Source organism: Alosa alosa, chromosome 12 (genome assembly GCF_017589495.1).
Source record: "Alosa alosa isolate M-15738 ecotype Scorff River chromosome 12, AALO_Geno_1.1, whole genome shotgun sequence".
Taxonomy (NCBI): Eukaryota; Metazoa; Chordata; class Actinopteri; order Clupeiformes; family Clupeidae; genus Alosa; species Alosa alosa.
In genome coordinates, this window is record NC_063200.1 from 18,104,697 (window position 1) to 18,119,948 (window position 15,252).

Sequence of the window (15,252 nt, forward strand, 5' to 3'; positions counted from 1 at the left end):
AAATCCTTTTTTTTTTTTTTTTTTTTTTCCGCAAAAACTTTATTCCAGCATTGTTCAGTGCAAAATGTAACAGTTAAGTGTTCCAGCATTTAGATATACAAACATGGTTAAATTACACATTGGCTTGGCATTTGTTGGCATAACAAATGGATGGACATGACAAATGCTCATGACAACTGGGTTTTCTTAATGGGAAATTAAGCACATTCAAACACATTGACTCATGATTCTAAACGCAAACATGTTCTCAACAAAATTGAATCTCTAAAAATCAAATGCAGAACTAAAGGAAATATACTGCTAAATAAAACAATGTAAACCCACCTTGTGAAAAGGGAAGTTCAATTGTCATTCCTATTAAACTATTCTGAATGAATGTCATCTATTTATGGGTTGCATTCTATTCCAATCAGGTGCTCTCAAGCACTTTAGAATCTTTGATCGGAATAGCCGTTGCTGCATTTCTTTTGCTTGCGACGCTACAGTGGGCATTCCGAATGACTGTATACATGGCTGTTCAATTGGAAGAAAAATGAATGCACCTTTCATTCTGATTAAAATTCAAATCGGATCAGCAGTTTTATACTGCATTCCTAACTGACTCACCTTTTTATTGCTCATCTGTGAAACTCCACACTTTCTAAATCTACACAATTCAATAAAAAAAAAAAAAAAACAGAAATAAGTTATGCTTTCTTAAACCACTGTCCTATTTATTTCTATTTAGTTAAACATGCAGAGGAAATGATACAAAAATGACAACATTCTTTAGTGGCAATGATGAGTAACATTTAGAATGTTAGTTCTGCATTTTAACATTCTGCATTTTAAGTTTCACCATGATCATGAGTACCATCTGTGGAATGTTTGACAATTAGCAGCCTAAGCCTGATATGAAACAATGTTGATACAGGAAATGTTTGATTTGAAATCTCTTTCCAAGACATTAAAGCACAACCCTGTTGGTCATTTCAGTCCATATATAATCTTAAATACACCAGACTAGCATGTTCCATAAAATTCTTTTTTTTTTCAGGCAATGTTAAAATACTGTAAGACAGCTCCTTAATTTAGTAATATTAACACCGCATGTAAAAACATACTAAATTGCATTTCACCTCGCAACATTAGCAGTATTCTGTTCTCAGTATGTTATGGAATGTACACATCTGGACATATTATTTAACCTACAGTACTCAAGTTTCTATTTTATATTTTTTTTTTTTCCAGTGCTGATGCAGTCTGTTACAGTAAATTGTTATTTTTTTCAAGTTGGACATTAAAATATACATTTTTAAAACTTTGAAATGTCTCTCACAAAGAGTACAAGATCATACGTTGACAGAAGGTCTGAAAATGTTCCTTACACAGAGATGATCCAATCCATGACCAGATATTTATGCTTTCCAATCCACCAATGTTGCATCAAATTACTTAGTATCTTTGAAATGTATGGATTTCTCAATTTTTCTAAACTTACGGTTACCATATGTAGTTTTTGTCTGAGACAAATTTAGCATGCACACTGTGAAGACTACAAACAACACCCAGAAAAAACAAACATGCACAAAACACACAGAAATATTAACAAACAGTCCTCTCCGCCGTGACTTTGGAACTACTTTGCTGATATGTGTCAATTCAATTTAGTTGTCATCAACAAAAAACTACACACCGCATCTTGTTTGAAATATCCAAGTACTGAAACATGGTGCAACACAGGTGTGGAGAGAGTAGCCCTTGGCTGTGTTTCTCAAAAGTACTGTTATGATATCCATCATCTGTTTGACCAAAACTAAAAGAGAGGGGGTTGATGAAAACAACAAAATTAAGTCTCTTAACAATATACCACTGTATTTCGCCTACAAAAAGGACCCAAACAATATAAGGAGATTGGGGTACTATCTTTGCCCATATAAGGAGACCGGGCATGGATGGCAGCTTTGGATCCTTTTTGTAGGCGAAATTCAGAGGGGGAGGGGTGGGGGGCCTATGCCATGTGGTGCTGCTAAGAGTGACCTGACCTGAAGTCTCTCCCTCAGGCCCTGAAGCTCCAGCTTCTCTGGAAGGGCTGCTGGAAGGGCTTCTTCAGGGTGCGGAACATCATCTGGGGCTTTAGCTTAGAGGGCTTTTCCGGAAACACGGCTGCCTCGCTCTCCGCCGTGGGGAAGCGCCGTGTGTAGATCTCAGGGTACGACCTCTGGAACTGAACAGAAGCATAAGGGGCGATGGCAGGAGTTAGCCTGAATTCATCAGCTCACTTGTCAAGGACAGCTTTGGTTTCTAGAGCACCATCAAAAGCATCTGATGAAGTTTATCTCTGATATACTAAAACCTCAGGAGAACCACCGCAGGGTGCTTGTCCTTTTCCACAGGAAACTGTTTTCAAAACTTTTTCCAAATTGATTGTCTTATGCACTACTTTACACTACTTTTTTTGTGTGTAAAATACGTATGCATCAATTTGTTGATAACTCCTGTGACTGAGCAGTGTACTGAACTCAAGCCCGGTCAGTTGTACCTGTTTCATCTTCTTCTTCTTGTCCTTGATGGACATGTTCTTGTCCTGAATGATGCCCTCCAGCAGCTCCACCATGGCGTCCTGCGAGGCCGAGACACGCTGCTCCTCAAACTCCTCACGGCTGATCTGTCGGCAGAACGTCGGCGGCTCTCTCGGTGACAGCACAGACGTGTCTGTGTCCGCTCCGGCATACTTTATCTACGTGGTAGCGGGAAAAGAGCAGAAAATGACACTTTCTGACTAATTGACATTTAAAGCATTATTTACAACAGTATAAAGTTCTGTGCTTGTGTAAAACCATTTGGGTGGGAGAAGACAGCAACCAATAGTGCCAAGCAAAGCTGAAAATAGCATTATCTTGTAGAAAGATAAACAGAATAATGTCAGGTAGAGTTCAAAGTACTGTTAGTGTACTCAGGGAAGTTCAACACTTTGAAAACACACCAGATCTCAATGGGGAAAAAACATTAAGCTGGATATCTACCGGTACACTGATATGGACTGGATAATGTGTTAGGAACGAAAGGATACCACATAGTTTTTTGGAAATGAGAATGATCAACCTACAGAGGGGTGAATTCAAAGACTCAGTAGTTCATATGGCCGTTGACAAGCTTGACGTCGGGGCATGCTCCTAATGAGACGGCGGATGGTGTCCTGGGGGATCTACTCCCAGATGTGGACACAGTCGTCACTAAGCTCCTTGACAGTCTGCGGTGCAACTTGCCGGTGTTGGATGCACCAAAACATGATGTCCCAGAGGTGTTCTATTGGATTTAAGTCAGGGGAGTGTGGGGGACAGTGAATCGTATCAATTCCTTCATCCTCCAGGAACTGTCTCTGCACACTCTCGCTACATGTGTCCAGCCATTATTGTGCACCAGGAGGAACCCAGGGCCCACTGCACCAGTACAGGGACAATGGGTCTGAAGATTTCATCCCGATACCTAAGAGCAGTGAGGGTGCCGTTGTCTTGCCCGTAGAGGTTTGTGCATCCCTCCAAGAATATGCCTCCCCAGACCATCACTGACCCACCACCAAACCGGTCATGCAGCATGATGTTACAGGCCCTAGCCAAATGCGAAACTAGTGAAAAATCAGTTAAGAAGGATAAAGATGGAAAAATTATCAACCACCTGTAAAACTTTACACCACCTGTAAAACCATTCCTGTTTTAGGGGTTGTCTCATTGTTGCCCCTCTAGTGCATCTGTTAGTAATTTTGTTTGACACCAAAGCTGCAACAAGCTCAGCTCGAGTTGTCACCAAATTAACGTCATCGGTTCATTAAAATGCACATTCACAGAATCTCTAGCATGCTTAGATTTATTGAAGTGCTTTGGTGAGGGTGAGAACGTGAAAGAGAGAGAGAGATAAGCCCATAGGCCAGAGTCTATAATTGTCCAAATACCGCCGACGCGGCACAACAAAAAAGGAATAAAAAACGCGCAACCAGCGCTGTTTCAGTCCATTAAACAGAGCGAAAAAGGTAACGGAAATTTTTTTAATGTCAATCAGTCCAAAAATGAAAATAATCCACGGCAATAATAATCCATAAATCCGAGGGTGTGTCAAGACAGTCTTTGAAACTCCGCAAGCACAAAAAAAAGGAAAAAGGATAGATCTCACCTTGAAATCATCTCCAGGATACGCGGAAAAACCAGTCAATTATTCCTTATATCAGGCGTGAAGAAAATAAATCCAGTGTATGAATTAATCAAAAGGAGGTTATCAGAAGCGCAGATCGCCTTCTACCCCTGTTCCTTCATTCATTATTTCCTTCCGGCTTTCTTCCCGCGTCCCATTTAAAAAGCAAACATGTGATTCTCCGAGAGCGCAGCCATAGGGCCAGAACCAGAAAAGTGGGTGAGAGTGAGCGTGGAAGGGTGAGTGACAGTTCTAGACCCTATCGTCTGTTTTGACTATACTCGCCCTGGATCACTGACTTACGCCCATAGTCATCAGGATAGTTAGCGAACTATAAAGATGGTTAGAGAGAAACGGAGCTTGTAGAGCTCAATACTACCTAGCCAGGTTTTTTAAACAGTACATTATAAAGAAAAGGCAACTTTTACAGTGAGAGAGTTAGGCCTATTCCACATAAAGAAACAGTTAACAAATCTGTTATATTTTACAAAAATAAATAAGACTTGTCTTATATTATAATATGGCCATTTATGTGGCGGATGCTATAAAGCAGGTGAAACTGATTCACAACCACAAGCTGGCCAGATCAACATCCAAGATTGATTGACTTGATGCTATACTTCTATTAAAAAGTGTTCCCTTAATTTTAAATTTGAGCAGTGTAGAATAGCACATATCACAGAATGCACACCTATTAGGCTTAAAGTAAAGTCTAGTGAAATATAGTGTTAACAAAGGCTGTTATGTAAACTAAGTGGTTTAATATACAACTGCTTTGTAAAGTAAGTGGTTGACTTCCTCAGAGATCTGCACCTGTACCCGGCGTAACTGGCTAACATGCTCCTCCACAGACTTCTGGAGGCCGGCAGGGACCTGCAGCGCCACCTCCTGGTTGTCCATCATAAAAGTGACCAGCTTGGTAGCCAGCAGTTCATCCAGGTCCACCTCATCAGGCGAGGACAGGATGCAACGGGAGAAGGTCTGAGCCATCTGTACACCAACACATAACACACAGACAACCATAAGCTCTCTAAGATCACATTTTTGACTGTAGGAATGCTAAAACACATAATTGGTGAAGGCTGAAATGCAATTCACCCTTTGCTAAGCCACACCCGAAAACTGCCACAGGCCAATCGTGGCTTAGCAACCCGTCACTAGGCACGGGAGGTCTGACAAGCTTTTCGAGTTTTGCCATGTTAACCTGTGGAGACTGAAGGCCTGTGGGTCATGAAGGGCACTTATTTGGATGTGTGGTGCCCTAACCCACGTAAAGACACAGTGAAATAACATGTTACACTATAGAAACATGATATAATTGGGAAAACATATTGTTCTAACTATAAAAAATGGCATTGATATTTCCATAACCGTGAGATACACACTTCACGATAACGGCAAGAAGTTGTTAACAGACGTTCACCAAGATGTATAGCCCATCAGCAATCTATTTAAAATAACACCTATTTGAAGTACCATTCATGATATGTTGTCAAATATTGAAGTTGTGGGAAGTACATAGCTTAAATGGTATGTTTCTTTCGTCCCCCATGCCTGTTCCATTCATTCTGGCCAGGAGAGTCAAATGAAACAAAACGCACATTCGACTTCTGCTTAAATAACTCATGAACGGTTTTGTTCAGAGATGAAATTCCAACTGTATTTGACAGAGGACAGATGTAGGTTGCTAGTGACAAAATATTAGCTTTCAGTGAGGTATGATGTCTTTGTAAATTACATTTCATTGAAAAGTCCCGGTTCTCCCCCTATGTAATAGACCTGCAGGGTGCTAAAGCTTGTCAGGCATAGCAACAGTAACTAAGGAGCACGCGAGACTTGGCGAAGGGTGAATTTGGTCAACATTTGACTTATTTCCTACTTGTAAGCTGCCATTAATATTTTGTAAGTTTCTTATTGATACTGTAGACTGCTCTGAAATGTACAAAAAAAAAAATCACACACAAAAGAATGTAGAAAATGCCTGTTTCAACACAGGACTATGAGTGTCTGCTATGTGCTTTGTTGGAGTGTGAGTGTCTGGATACTGTCAGATGCAGGAGTGCGTACCAGCGTGCGTGTTGCTATGGCGTCGTTGAGCGGTGGCAGGGTGGGGTTGTGGCACACACGGGCCATGAGCCGCAGCAGGAGCTGTAGCTTGCGACGGTTGGCAGGGGGCAGCAGGACACAGCACACCTGCACCGCTTCAGATGCCACCTGCTGCTTTTGGAGCAGGCCTGAGGGGAGACACACACACACACACACACACACACACACACACACACACAAACACATATACCACAGACATACACACCACACACACACACACACACAATAACATGGTAAAATATTCACAGACTTTCAAATACTTTCATAAACACAATGGAGATGGGGTGGTATCAGGAAATGACAGTGGATTAGATTAGGGTATTTTTTTTAGTACATTAGCCACTTGTACATTAGCCACTTGTACATTAGCCACAGCGACCCCAATGCAGAGGTCTTTTTAAAACAAGGAGAGCCAGACAAGGCACTGCTTCACCATCTATTTAGTTGATCTAGCTAATATATTTAACTTAGTTATGCTTCTTGGTATTGCTCTATTCTCTTTCCTGCTGTAACACCTCCTGATACTGTGACGAATGAATGATGAATGAATAATGAATGAAGGATATAGTCTTCTCTTTAAAAACCCATCTTAACCCACAAATCAACCACACACAAAACAAGACGTTTTGGACACTGACTCACCAAGAATGTTGACAAACACCTCATAGAGCTGGAATGTCAGAAGAGGCTCTTTCAGCCTCTGAAAGTACTCGGCCACCGTCCTGAAGACATCCCTCTCAAAGCCGGGGTACATGGGCTGCTTGTCATCACAGCCATTGGGCCCTGGCCGGACAGGAAAACAAGAAGTGACAAAGGGTAGCGTAGAATTATAAGCTGTAAGGCTGAGAAATAAATTGAATTGTCTATTACGATTTTGGCTTCCAACGATTGACAAAAATCCTTGTAATGACGTTTAGGAAATCCAAAACAGCTCATTTCTTTTTTCAAGTTCATTATGTGCAGGATGTTTACAAAGTAAATAAGGAATCGTGTTAAAGGTGCAGTCAGGGATTGCGAAGGAAGTCACATTTGTTTGTGTTTATGTTTATATTTAAATTTATTAGCAGCAAAAACGTTCATTATATTTTAACCAAGGACCAAACGAAACACGCCAGAGAGGTAGCTCACCACTACCTTCAGTATTCCTAGAGAAATTCCACACAGGGTTTCGTTTTTGTTTGGGGGACAGACTGTCCCCTCTTTGTTTCCAGTTTTCGGAGCCTGGGCTGCCTATAGAGACCAGGTTTTCTACAGTGTAATCACGGGATGGGCAGCTAGCGTTTGTGAGGAAATCATTGCTGAATGTGACAAAAAATGTTATGGGCTTGAAATCGCCTAAAATCCCTAACTGCACCTTTAAATATTAAACAAAATCATGTAAATCAGGTTTCTTGGCCAAGTATACAGTACTTGCGTATCATGATTAGGACTGGGACAAAATATCGATATGGCAACATATAATTTATTTTTGTGATACATTATTATCAATCCCCTGGCATCAAATATTTATATTTTTACTTAAATATTAAATTCTACCATTCATATTTGGACTCATCCACCAATTTGACATACCAATACTTCATGCATCTCGTGGTGGCCCACTTATTGTGGGCCAAGTATCGTGACCATACCGATTTGTGAGTTATTCTGTGATTTCCACCCCTAAATCATGATCATGATTTCTGCCACAAGCAAGCAACTATAGTAAGTTTTAGTTTTTAGCTACATACCAGTGACTGTATGAGTATTTCTATACAGTCTATGGTCCATACTCACAGTTTGCCAAGCACTTCATGGCGGACAACACCCAATGTGGAAGGTCATCTATTTGTTGAAAACAAAAAAAAAAAAAAAAAAAAAAGAAAAAACAACAGCAATAGCAAACAAAATGATGAAAAGGCACTATAAATGAGATATAAAAGATAAAAGATATGTTTGAAGAGAAAATCTGTTTTGGCAAGACATGAATCACAGCCGATGAAATGGGTACACAGGTTGCTCAACTAGATTCCCAAGCACAACGTCAAATAGTTATGTAAAACTTTACAATGTCTAAACAGTGCAGTCTAAAATACTTCCTGTCATAAATTACAGAAATTACAAAGAGGCCTATCACCTGTTTTGTTTTTTAGGACCACAATGCCTTGCTTGTTGACACAGTAGACATTGTGAATGATGTACTTTGGGTTGACATGCTTGGAGTCCAACACACCCTCCAATGACTGAAGACCAAGCCCACGCTGTAACCTGGCAATGGAGAGACCAGACCTTTACACTGAAGCCTTTAACGAGCATTGGCACTTTATTTAGTGTAGAACAGTGGTTCTCAAAGTGTGGGGTGGGCCCCAGTAGTGGGGAATAGAGACATGACAGGTGGGGTGCGATGAACAGGAGGAAAGTTGTTGTTTTTTTATGCCTATCTTTAATAATGCCTTTCTTTTTTTGAGAAGGCCACACACAAACATAGGAGTCATGAACAGAGAGACTTATGGATTATAACAGCAAATTAGATTCAGCAGATTGAGACAGGAAATGTAACATGGAACCAAAATGCAAAAATAATATTCTAACCTCCAAAGTGGGGAATGACAGAAAAAGTTTGAGAACCACTGGCGTAGAAGGTCCTGAGCTTGCTGATGCACACTTACTCAGCTAGAGTCATGGCCCTCCAGATCTGGTCCAGGTGTTTTGCCGTGATCTCTTTCCTCCGAATAAGCTTGCATTCGTGTACCTCTCCAATAGCTATACTGTGCCTCTTATTCCACGTCTCTGAATTCTTCAGTAAAAAAGAGAAATAACAGTGTTTCCCATACATTGACTTATTTGTGGCGGCCCACCACAATATCAACATTGACCACCACACAATGATTTTCCTGGTTGTACTAAATTGTGCTTAAATCTGGTTAGAATCATAATCGTGCTGCACTAATTTGTTAAAAACTGTTGCATTCGAGTTAATTCTGCAAACCTAGCACCACAAATATAATTCAATTATGTGGGAAACACTGAATAATTTGTATCACAGTAATAAAATCACAGTCTGAGAAGTGTATGATAAGGTTCCTTATTATAATAGTATGAAGTTATCTGTACTACATTCAAAACCAAAAATATTTTCCTCTTTCCATTGTTGTTTAATATTGCAGCTGTATCAATATTTCTGACCTTAACATTTACTAACAACACTTACAACTAGACATTAGCCTCCGAAAGTGAGATTTAATCTGAGAAATCTGGGATGTTTCCTCACCAGGACGAGAGGTTTCAGGGGGAGATTCCCCTGCGACGAGACCTCCTCATAGTCATCCCAGCGGGGCAGCCTGGGCAGGGTCGAGCTGTCTGTCTGCCGTGGCTTCTGGGGCAAAGGCTTGAGAGGGGATTCTGGGGGAAATCTGATTTCACAAAGAGACAATGTAATTTAGCACCAAGTTAAAACACTGAGCTATGCACTACTGCAGGAGCTCCAAAATATACCGACACAAATATAGAGTAGAAATAGTGTTGAGGATATTGTGTAAGTCTAAACATGTACCGTATGTAATTAAATTGTAGCTGTAAAAAAAGTTCAATAAAGTGGCCAAGCTTTCTGATAACCAAGACAATGTTGCTAAAATTAGTGGTGATATCACTGTTCAGAGTATTACATCAAGTTTACAGCCCATAGCATCAAGCCTATACCAATGAGTCTACCCTAATTACCAACAATGTTACCAACTGTAACAAAATGTAACAAAACATCAGGCTACGTTGTATCTGCAAGAAGGGAAAATAGAAGGTTCATTCTTGCAATATAGTTTATATTCTATGGGGGTAATAAAGACTTTCACTAATGCAAAATGTAATTGTGCTCCAGTTCCAAAGCCAAAGCTCTACACGCAGGGGGAATCATGAACTGAACTTCTACAGCAATCGAGAAAACCAGAGCCTTGTAGATAGACCTTTATATGGCTCTGGAGAAGACGCCATAGTTTACAAAAAAATACACCTGTACAAGTGTCCATTATCTTCAAAGTCCTCTTTGCCAAACCGGCCTTTCACGTCCTCAATTACGTGGTTCTTCATAAATTTCCTCAAGAGCTGAAGGGTTTGGTAGCGAGTGACTTCGGGTCCAAAGTTGTGGTTCCGCTTCAGAAGTTCATGGAGCCAATCAATAGCCTCTGAGCCAGTAAAGCTGTTGTCATAACTACGAAAATGTAACCAGTGTCGCCGTAAAGGCATTCCTCCACGAAAGAGCCTGATAGTTTCATTCCACTGAAAGAGGCATAAGAGAGTCCACAATCGATATTGGAAAAAATATGAAATCTTTCGACATACATATACAACAGCAAATATCAGTTAATGAATAGGTAGATCAATTGAGCACTACATTCCTCGACTAACGCTAGCCAACGTCGTTGTAGAGCAAGTGATAAACATCTTACCAACTTCGTAGCCCTGTAAGGTCCCGGTCCGATCATTTTACCCTCCATTTCAAAACAGGCACAGGCACAGTCTCAAACTGGATCCATATACCCTCAATCTATTTCATATTTCCAAGTTGTGTTTTTTCGCATAGTTAAACAAGCCTTCGCGTTAAAAGCGAACAGCCATTCCAGCTTATGCGCTGATGAAGGTTTGAAAACTTGGTACTAAGCATCTTGGCAAATGATTGGAGCACGCGAGAGTCACATGACAGTGACCATAAATGGTGTTCCTGACGCAGGGCAGCAAGGTTTTTTTTCTGCACAATGTTAACCAAGAAACACAAAATACAATTGAATTTATGCAAAGGTCAAATAATTTATTTTGTAATAAAATCACATGCAACATTTTTTAACCATCTTTAACATTTGCACTTGAGTTTGGCATCATATTAAAGCATCTTAAAAGAAAGCACTTAACAAAAAACAAAATACAAAAAACACATTTAACAAAATCTGGAGACTGGAGCTTAGCTCCTTCACTGAGAGTCAATGAAACTTTCAGTTAGCCCCCTACTGAATTAAAAAAAGAACCTTGAATAAGATAAAGACTGAGCACAGTCCAAATCAAATCAATAATTCAAACAATCACAATTTAAAACAATAATTCCACACATTTAAATAAACAAATAAATAATTCAAGTAGAACACATTACGAGTCACATCCATCCTCTGGGTAGCTTGCAAAGTCTCCCCCTCAGGTCTGTGAGTCGGATACTGTTCACGGGGAAGGTTAATCAAGCTCCAGCGGCTTTCACAGCAGAAGCACTGGGACAGCCATCACATCCACTTCCACTCCAGAACAAGTTTACATCAATACCAACTTCATGAAGGCACTCACTTGTCATAGCATGTTACAATAAAATGCAGCAAATCTTCTTCAAATCCAAATTACCAGCTCTTTTTTGTTTAAAACTTAAGTACTTCCAGGGCAATGTTAAAACAATAGTTATTAGTCCCCACCAAAAAGAAAAATCCAGATGTGATCATACAGGGCAATATAGTTCTATGTCCACTCATTGCTTACGGCCACCCACACAACCCTTCTTACCCTCCTCATGACGGCATTCTGGTTATGCCGAATTAGAATGGTGAAAATGTTATAAAAGCATACTTCATAGTCTTTAAACATAGTGACTGAGGACACTCCACAATAACTTAAGCATAAGGGTTGGTCAAAACTTGAAAACACATGATGAAATGGTCAAAGGAAAATCAATACTTTGCTAAAATGAAATATTCACTGCTGCTTCTTGTGTGGGCCACTCCCATTTTGTGCCTGTACTTTTGGCAACCTCTTGCCCTTGGTGTAGGCGTGGTAGTAGAAGTTGAGGAATAGCACCAGAAAGATTAGTCCATATAGGCCAATGACGTAAAGGAAAATTGGGAACTGGTAGGGGCAGTCTTTCATGAGGAAGAACTGCCCGATGTGTGCAGTCACCATCACAAACTGAATCTGGGAGAAAGACAAGAGACAACTTTAGGCACCAGATAATGGACCAGGACTCAACTTGAAACTTCTATTCCATTTTGAAATAGCTATTGAAATGTCAGCCATTGTTAAACTGGACATACCAGCTGAATAGTGGTCATGTACTTCTTCCACCAGAGGTACTTCTGGTAGGCAGGTCCCAGGGCAGCGAGGGCATAGTAGGAGTACATGATGACGTGCACAATGCTGTTTAACAGGGCATGGAAGGTCCCGAGACCACCTGAAAAGGAGGACATGTTACATTTCATCTGAAGACACAACATCAATCACTTTGAAGGGGGAAACATGGCAGCAACAAATGGCTTCAAACACAGCTAATTGAGCAAGACATTCAAATAAATTATCTAAGTAAAAAGTCATATTTGTATCAAAGTTCAAAATCGTTGCACACCATCAGCACCTTTCTCCAGGTGCTGATGGTGTGAAGTAGAACTATTGAAAAGTCATAAACAAGTATATCGCACACTGGAGGATATATCAAGTCATGTTTGTATTTAGTAGGTAGGCCTATAGTTAAAATGTCAGACACTGTACCTGCAGCAAACTTGACGCCAAACCACCAGGTGAAAGGCATGATTGAGTGATGGTAGACATGAAGGAATGAGACTTGGCTGTTCTTTTTCCGAAGCACAAAGAAGATCTGGAATAGAACAAATATCGTCTAAACTTAACTGTATCAGAAATTAATTATTTTTTACAAAAAGGTAGAGGGGGTCAAGGCTAATTTGTTTCTAAAACATCATTCATTGTGCATAAATGTTGACATTTACAGATGCTTATTATAGCTGCACAAAGGGATAAATGGTAGTAGCCTAAACACTTACAGTGTCCAACATCTCAATAAATTTGGAGAAGTAGTATAGCCAGCAGGCCCGTGCCATCTACAGAGAAGGAAGCAAGAACAGGATTAAAACACATACATTTTCCCAATCTGCCAACACATTTTTATTTTATTTAACATCAGGGTCATTGCCAAACACCAAACATTGCCAAATCCTCTTACCCGAATTGCTAGTGGCGAATTGGAGTAATCAACAAGGTCACACTGGTAAGAATATCCATTAGCCCAACCTGACATCAGAAACTAGAGGGGAGGGGGAGGGGGTTTAACAGTCAGCATCCAAAAATCAAACAGAAGCTTGAAAAAAATGTAAAAGGCAAAAGGAAAAACGGTTTGAATGACTCTTATAACGAACCTCATAGATCAGGTATAGTGAGAGACCAACTATGCTTAAGTTGTAAACGATCATGGGTTTCTTGAGGTCAAAGGGCTTGCGGTTCTCCATTATCCGTGGGCCCAAAGTGGTGACGAAATAGATGTACGATGCAATGATCATCGTATGAGGTACAGGAGACGACATCAGCAGCCAGTCTCCAACCCGTGGATCTTAAAAGAGCAAGCAGAAAATCGTGTCGATAATCGTGCAAATTTTGAGATCCAAGTAACCCATGATGAGAGATTCAACTATACAAACCATTTTCGGCTACGGTAAGACATACCTGCTGCTTTGATCCACTCATCGTAAATTAGGACGGCTCGGGATGCCAAGGAGGAGTTATTAGCCATTGCGTTACTTTGATTCCTGGAAAATTATGACATACAATAGTTAACCTCGGCTACTGCGACTACCATATCCGTAACAGTTTAGCCAATAAAGTAGCCTAGGCTATCCAAAATGAAGAAGTTCTGAAGGACAGCATTTGACCACCAATCGGCTAGGCTACTGTAACTTGACAACTTAATTTTCATCTGTTTAAAAAGTCAACTTGGCAAATCCGAGGCTAAGATTAAGTCCTTCACTATTAAGAGCTGGTCCCCAATCAATGAACTAAGGGAACAGGTGACTTAAGGAATCCAGAGATATCGTAACACCCCCAATTATCACCACTTTTGTTCAGAAATTCTAAAACAACGATGTTTTTTAACACTTCAAAATAACATTTAATAAATGAACCTTACATTTTTCAGTAGCCATAGTTGTGTAGATTTGAACAAAATCTGGTTTGGTTCTTAACGGGGATTTTACTGCCTGAAATATCCGATTTTGTTTACCACGCGGAGTTATAGTGCTGGCCTGATGGGTCGCCTATTTACACCGTTTCAATGGCACATGGGCGGTTAGACCGAGAATTCTCGTCGTGAAATTAAAATTCCACTGGAGCTCCAAGCGGTTCTGTACACGCAGCCTTACAACACTGTTTACAGCTCCTCGAGTCACAGTAAAATGTCATTTTGGTACATAGCTAATTTAGATACACCTATGTTGTGGGTGGTTGCGTTTCTATAGGAGTCCGCTGTCTTGGTTTGTATAGAAATGGATATTATGACACACACGCAAGACGGTGGAAATACGGGACCGGTGGAAATAGGGGGAGTTCCGATAACGCCGTCAACAAAATCGCAACAGAAGCCGCTTCTCCAAATCGGTAAAAATGTTGCAACAAACCCGACTAAAACAGAAATTCTCCATTATTTCATTCCCTTACCTTCAAATTGGTTCTCTTCTGCCTCCTAGGCGCTTTAGCCCTCTTTTCTTTATTCGCCCAAAAATGACTCACCTGATGCTGATGTGTCCAACTTTATTGTCACCTCAGCAGGTGTCTCCTCCCAGAGGTGTGGACATTTCGGCTTCCTGCACCTAACCGAAACTCCGCTCATTGGCTGCCGCGTTGCTAGCACAGCAATACAGTTATGAGGAGAATGTTGTCTTGCATGATTCCATGTCATCTTCCACATTCTTCCTTGAAATTGGAAATATTCCACGAACATTAGTCTAAAAGAAAAAATATGCCTCTCTTTAACAATTGATCTAGTATTATTGTTATTCAGTTTCCATACATTTGTATTTTACCCATCATTTGTGCAAAACTGTACAGGTGACACATCGAAGCCCTGGAAGACGTCATGAATGGAACCATCCTTTTCATGACAGTAGAAATCCTCCCTTTTTGGGTGTGTTTACACTAGTTAACACATGAGCTCTTCATTAGCCTCAGTCTCAATGGTCAATTGTGTGTCAAAGGTCA

The 15,252-nt window shown here is 40.4% G+C and overlaps 2 protein-coding genes across 4 annotated transcripts; both read right to left on the bottom strand.

Annotated features, from left to right (window-relative positions):
- Positions 1-32: 32 nt before the first annotated feature.
- Positions 33-10,892, bottom strand: depdc1b (DEP domain containing 1B). 3 transcript variants are annotated; one of them, XM_048258672.1, is made up of 12 exons: positions 10,695-10,892; positions 10,259-10,524; positions 9,524-9,665; positions 8,922-9,049; positions 8,390-8,520; positions 8,050-8,097; positions 6,916-7,056; positions 6,235-6,401; positions 4,981-5,157; positions 2,522-2,719; positions 2,025-2,206; positions 33-646 (listed from the first exon to the last, which is right to left on the bottom strand). In XM_048258672.1, exons 1-11 carry the CDS (start codon positions 10,740-10,742, stop codon positions 2,039-2,041), a joined length of 1,614 nt encoding a protein of 537 aa, XP_048114629.1. In that variant the 5' UTR covers positions 10,743-10,892; the 3' UTR covers positions 33-646; positions 2,025-2,038. The 3 variants fall into 3 exon arrangements, with proteins under 3 accessions (XP_048114629.1, XP_048114628.1, XP_048114627.1); XM_048258671.1 differs by having other exon boundaries at positions 33-651; XM_048258670.1 differs by lacking the exon at positions 33-646 and having other exon boundaries at positions 659-2,206.
- A 140-nt stretch (positions 10,893-11,032) lies between these two features.
- On the bottom strand, positions 11,033-14,798 carry LOC125304562 (elongation of very long chain fatty acids protein 7-like). The gene is made up of 8 exons (XM_048258946.1): positions 14,713-14,798; positions 13,726-13,808; positions 13,422-13,612; positions 13,229-13,309; positions 13,050-13,106; positions 12,760-12,865; positions 12,309-12,445; positions 11,033-12,189 (listed from the first exon to the last, which is right to left on the bottom strand). The coding sequence occupies exons 2-8, from the start codon at positions 13,790-13,792 to the stop codon at positions 11,974-11,976; spliced, it is 855 nt and encodes a 284-aa protein (XP_048114903.1). The 5' UTR covers positions 13,793-13,808; positions 14,713-14,798; the 3' UTR covers positions 11,033-11,973.
- Positions 14,799-15,252: the final 454 nt, after the last annotated feature.

Bases quoted from the DNA above. Each gene is read 5' to 3' on its own strand.
- depdc1b (XM_048258672.1), bottom strand. From the start codon at position 10,742: ATGGAGGGTAAAATGATCGGACCGGGACCTTACAGGGCTACGAAGTTG. The intron at 9,666-10,258 runs GTGTATTTTTTT...TTGTGAAATCAG, and splicing joins GATAATGGACACTTGTACAG to ATTTCCCCCAGAATCCCCTC. The intron at 2,720-4,980 runs GTGCAGATCTCT...GCTACCACGTAG, and splicing joins GCCAGTTACGCCGGGTACAG to ATAAAGTATGCCGGAGCGGA.
- LOC125304562 (XM_048258946.1), bottom strand. From the start codon at position 13,792: ATGGCTAATAACTCCTCCTTGGCATCCCGAGCCGTCCTAATTTACGAT. The intron at 13,613-13,725 runs GTATGTCTTACC...TGCTCTTTTAAG, and splicing joins TGAGTGGATCAAAGCAGCAG to ATCCACGGGTTGGAGACTGG. The intron at 13,107-13,228 runs GTAAGAGGATTT...CCTTCTCTGTAG, and splicing joins ATTCGCCACTAGCAATTCGG to ATGGCACGGGCCTGCTGGCT.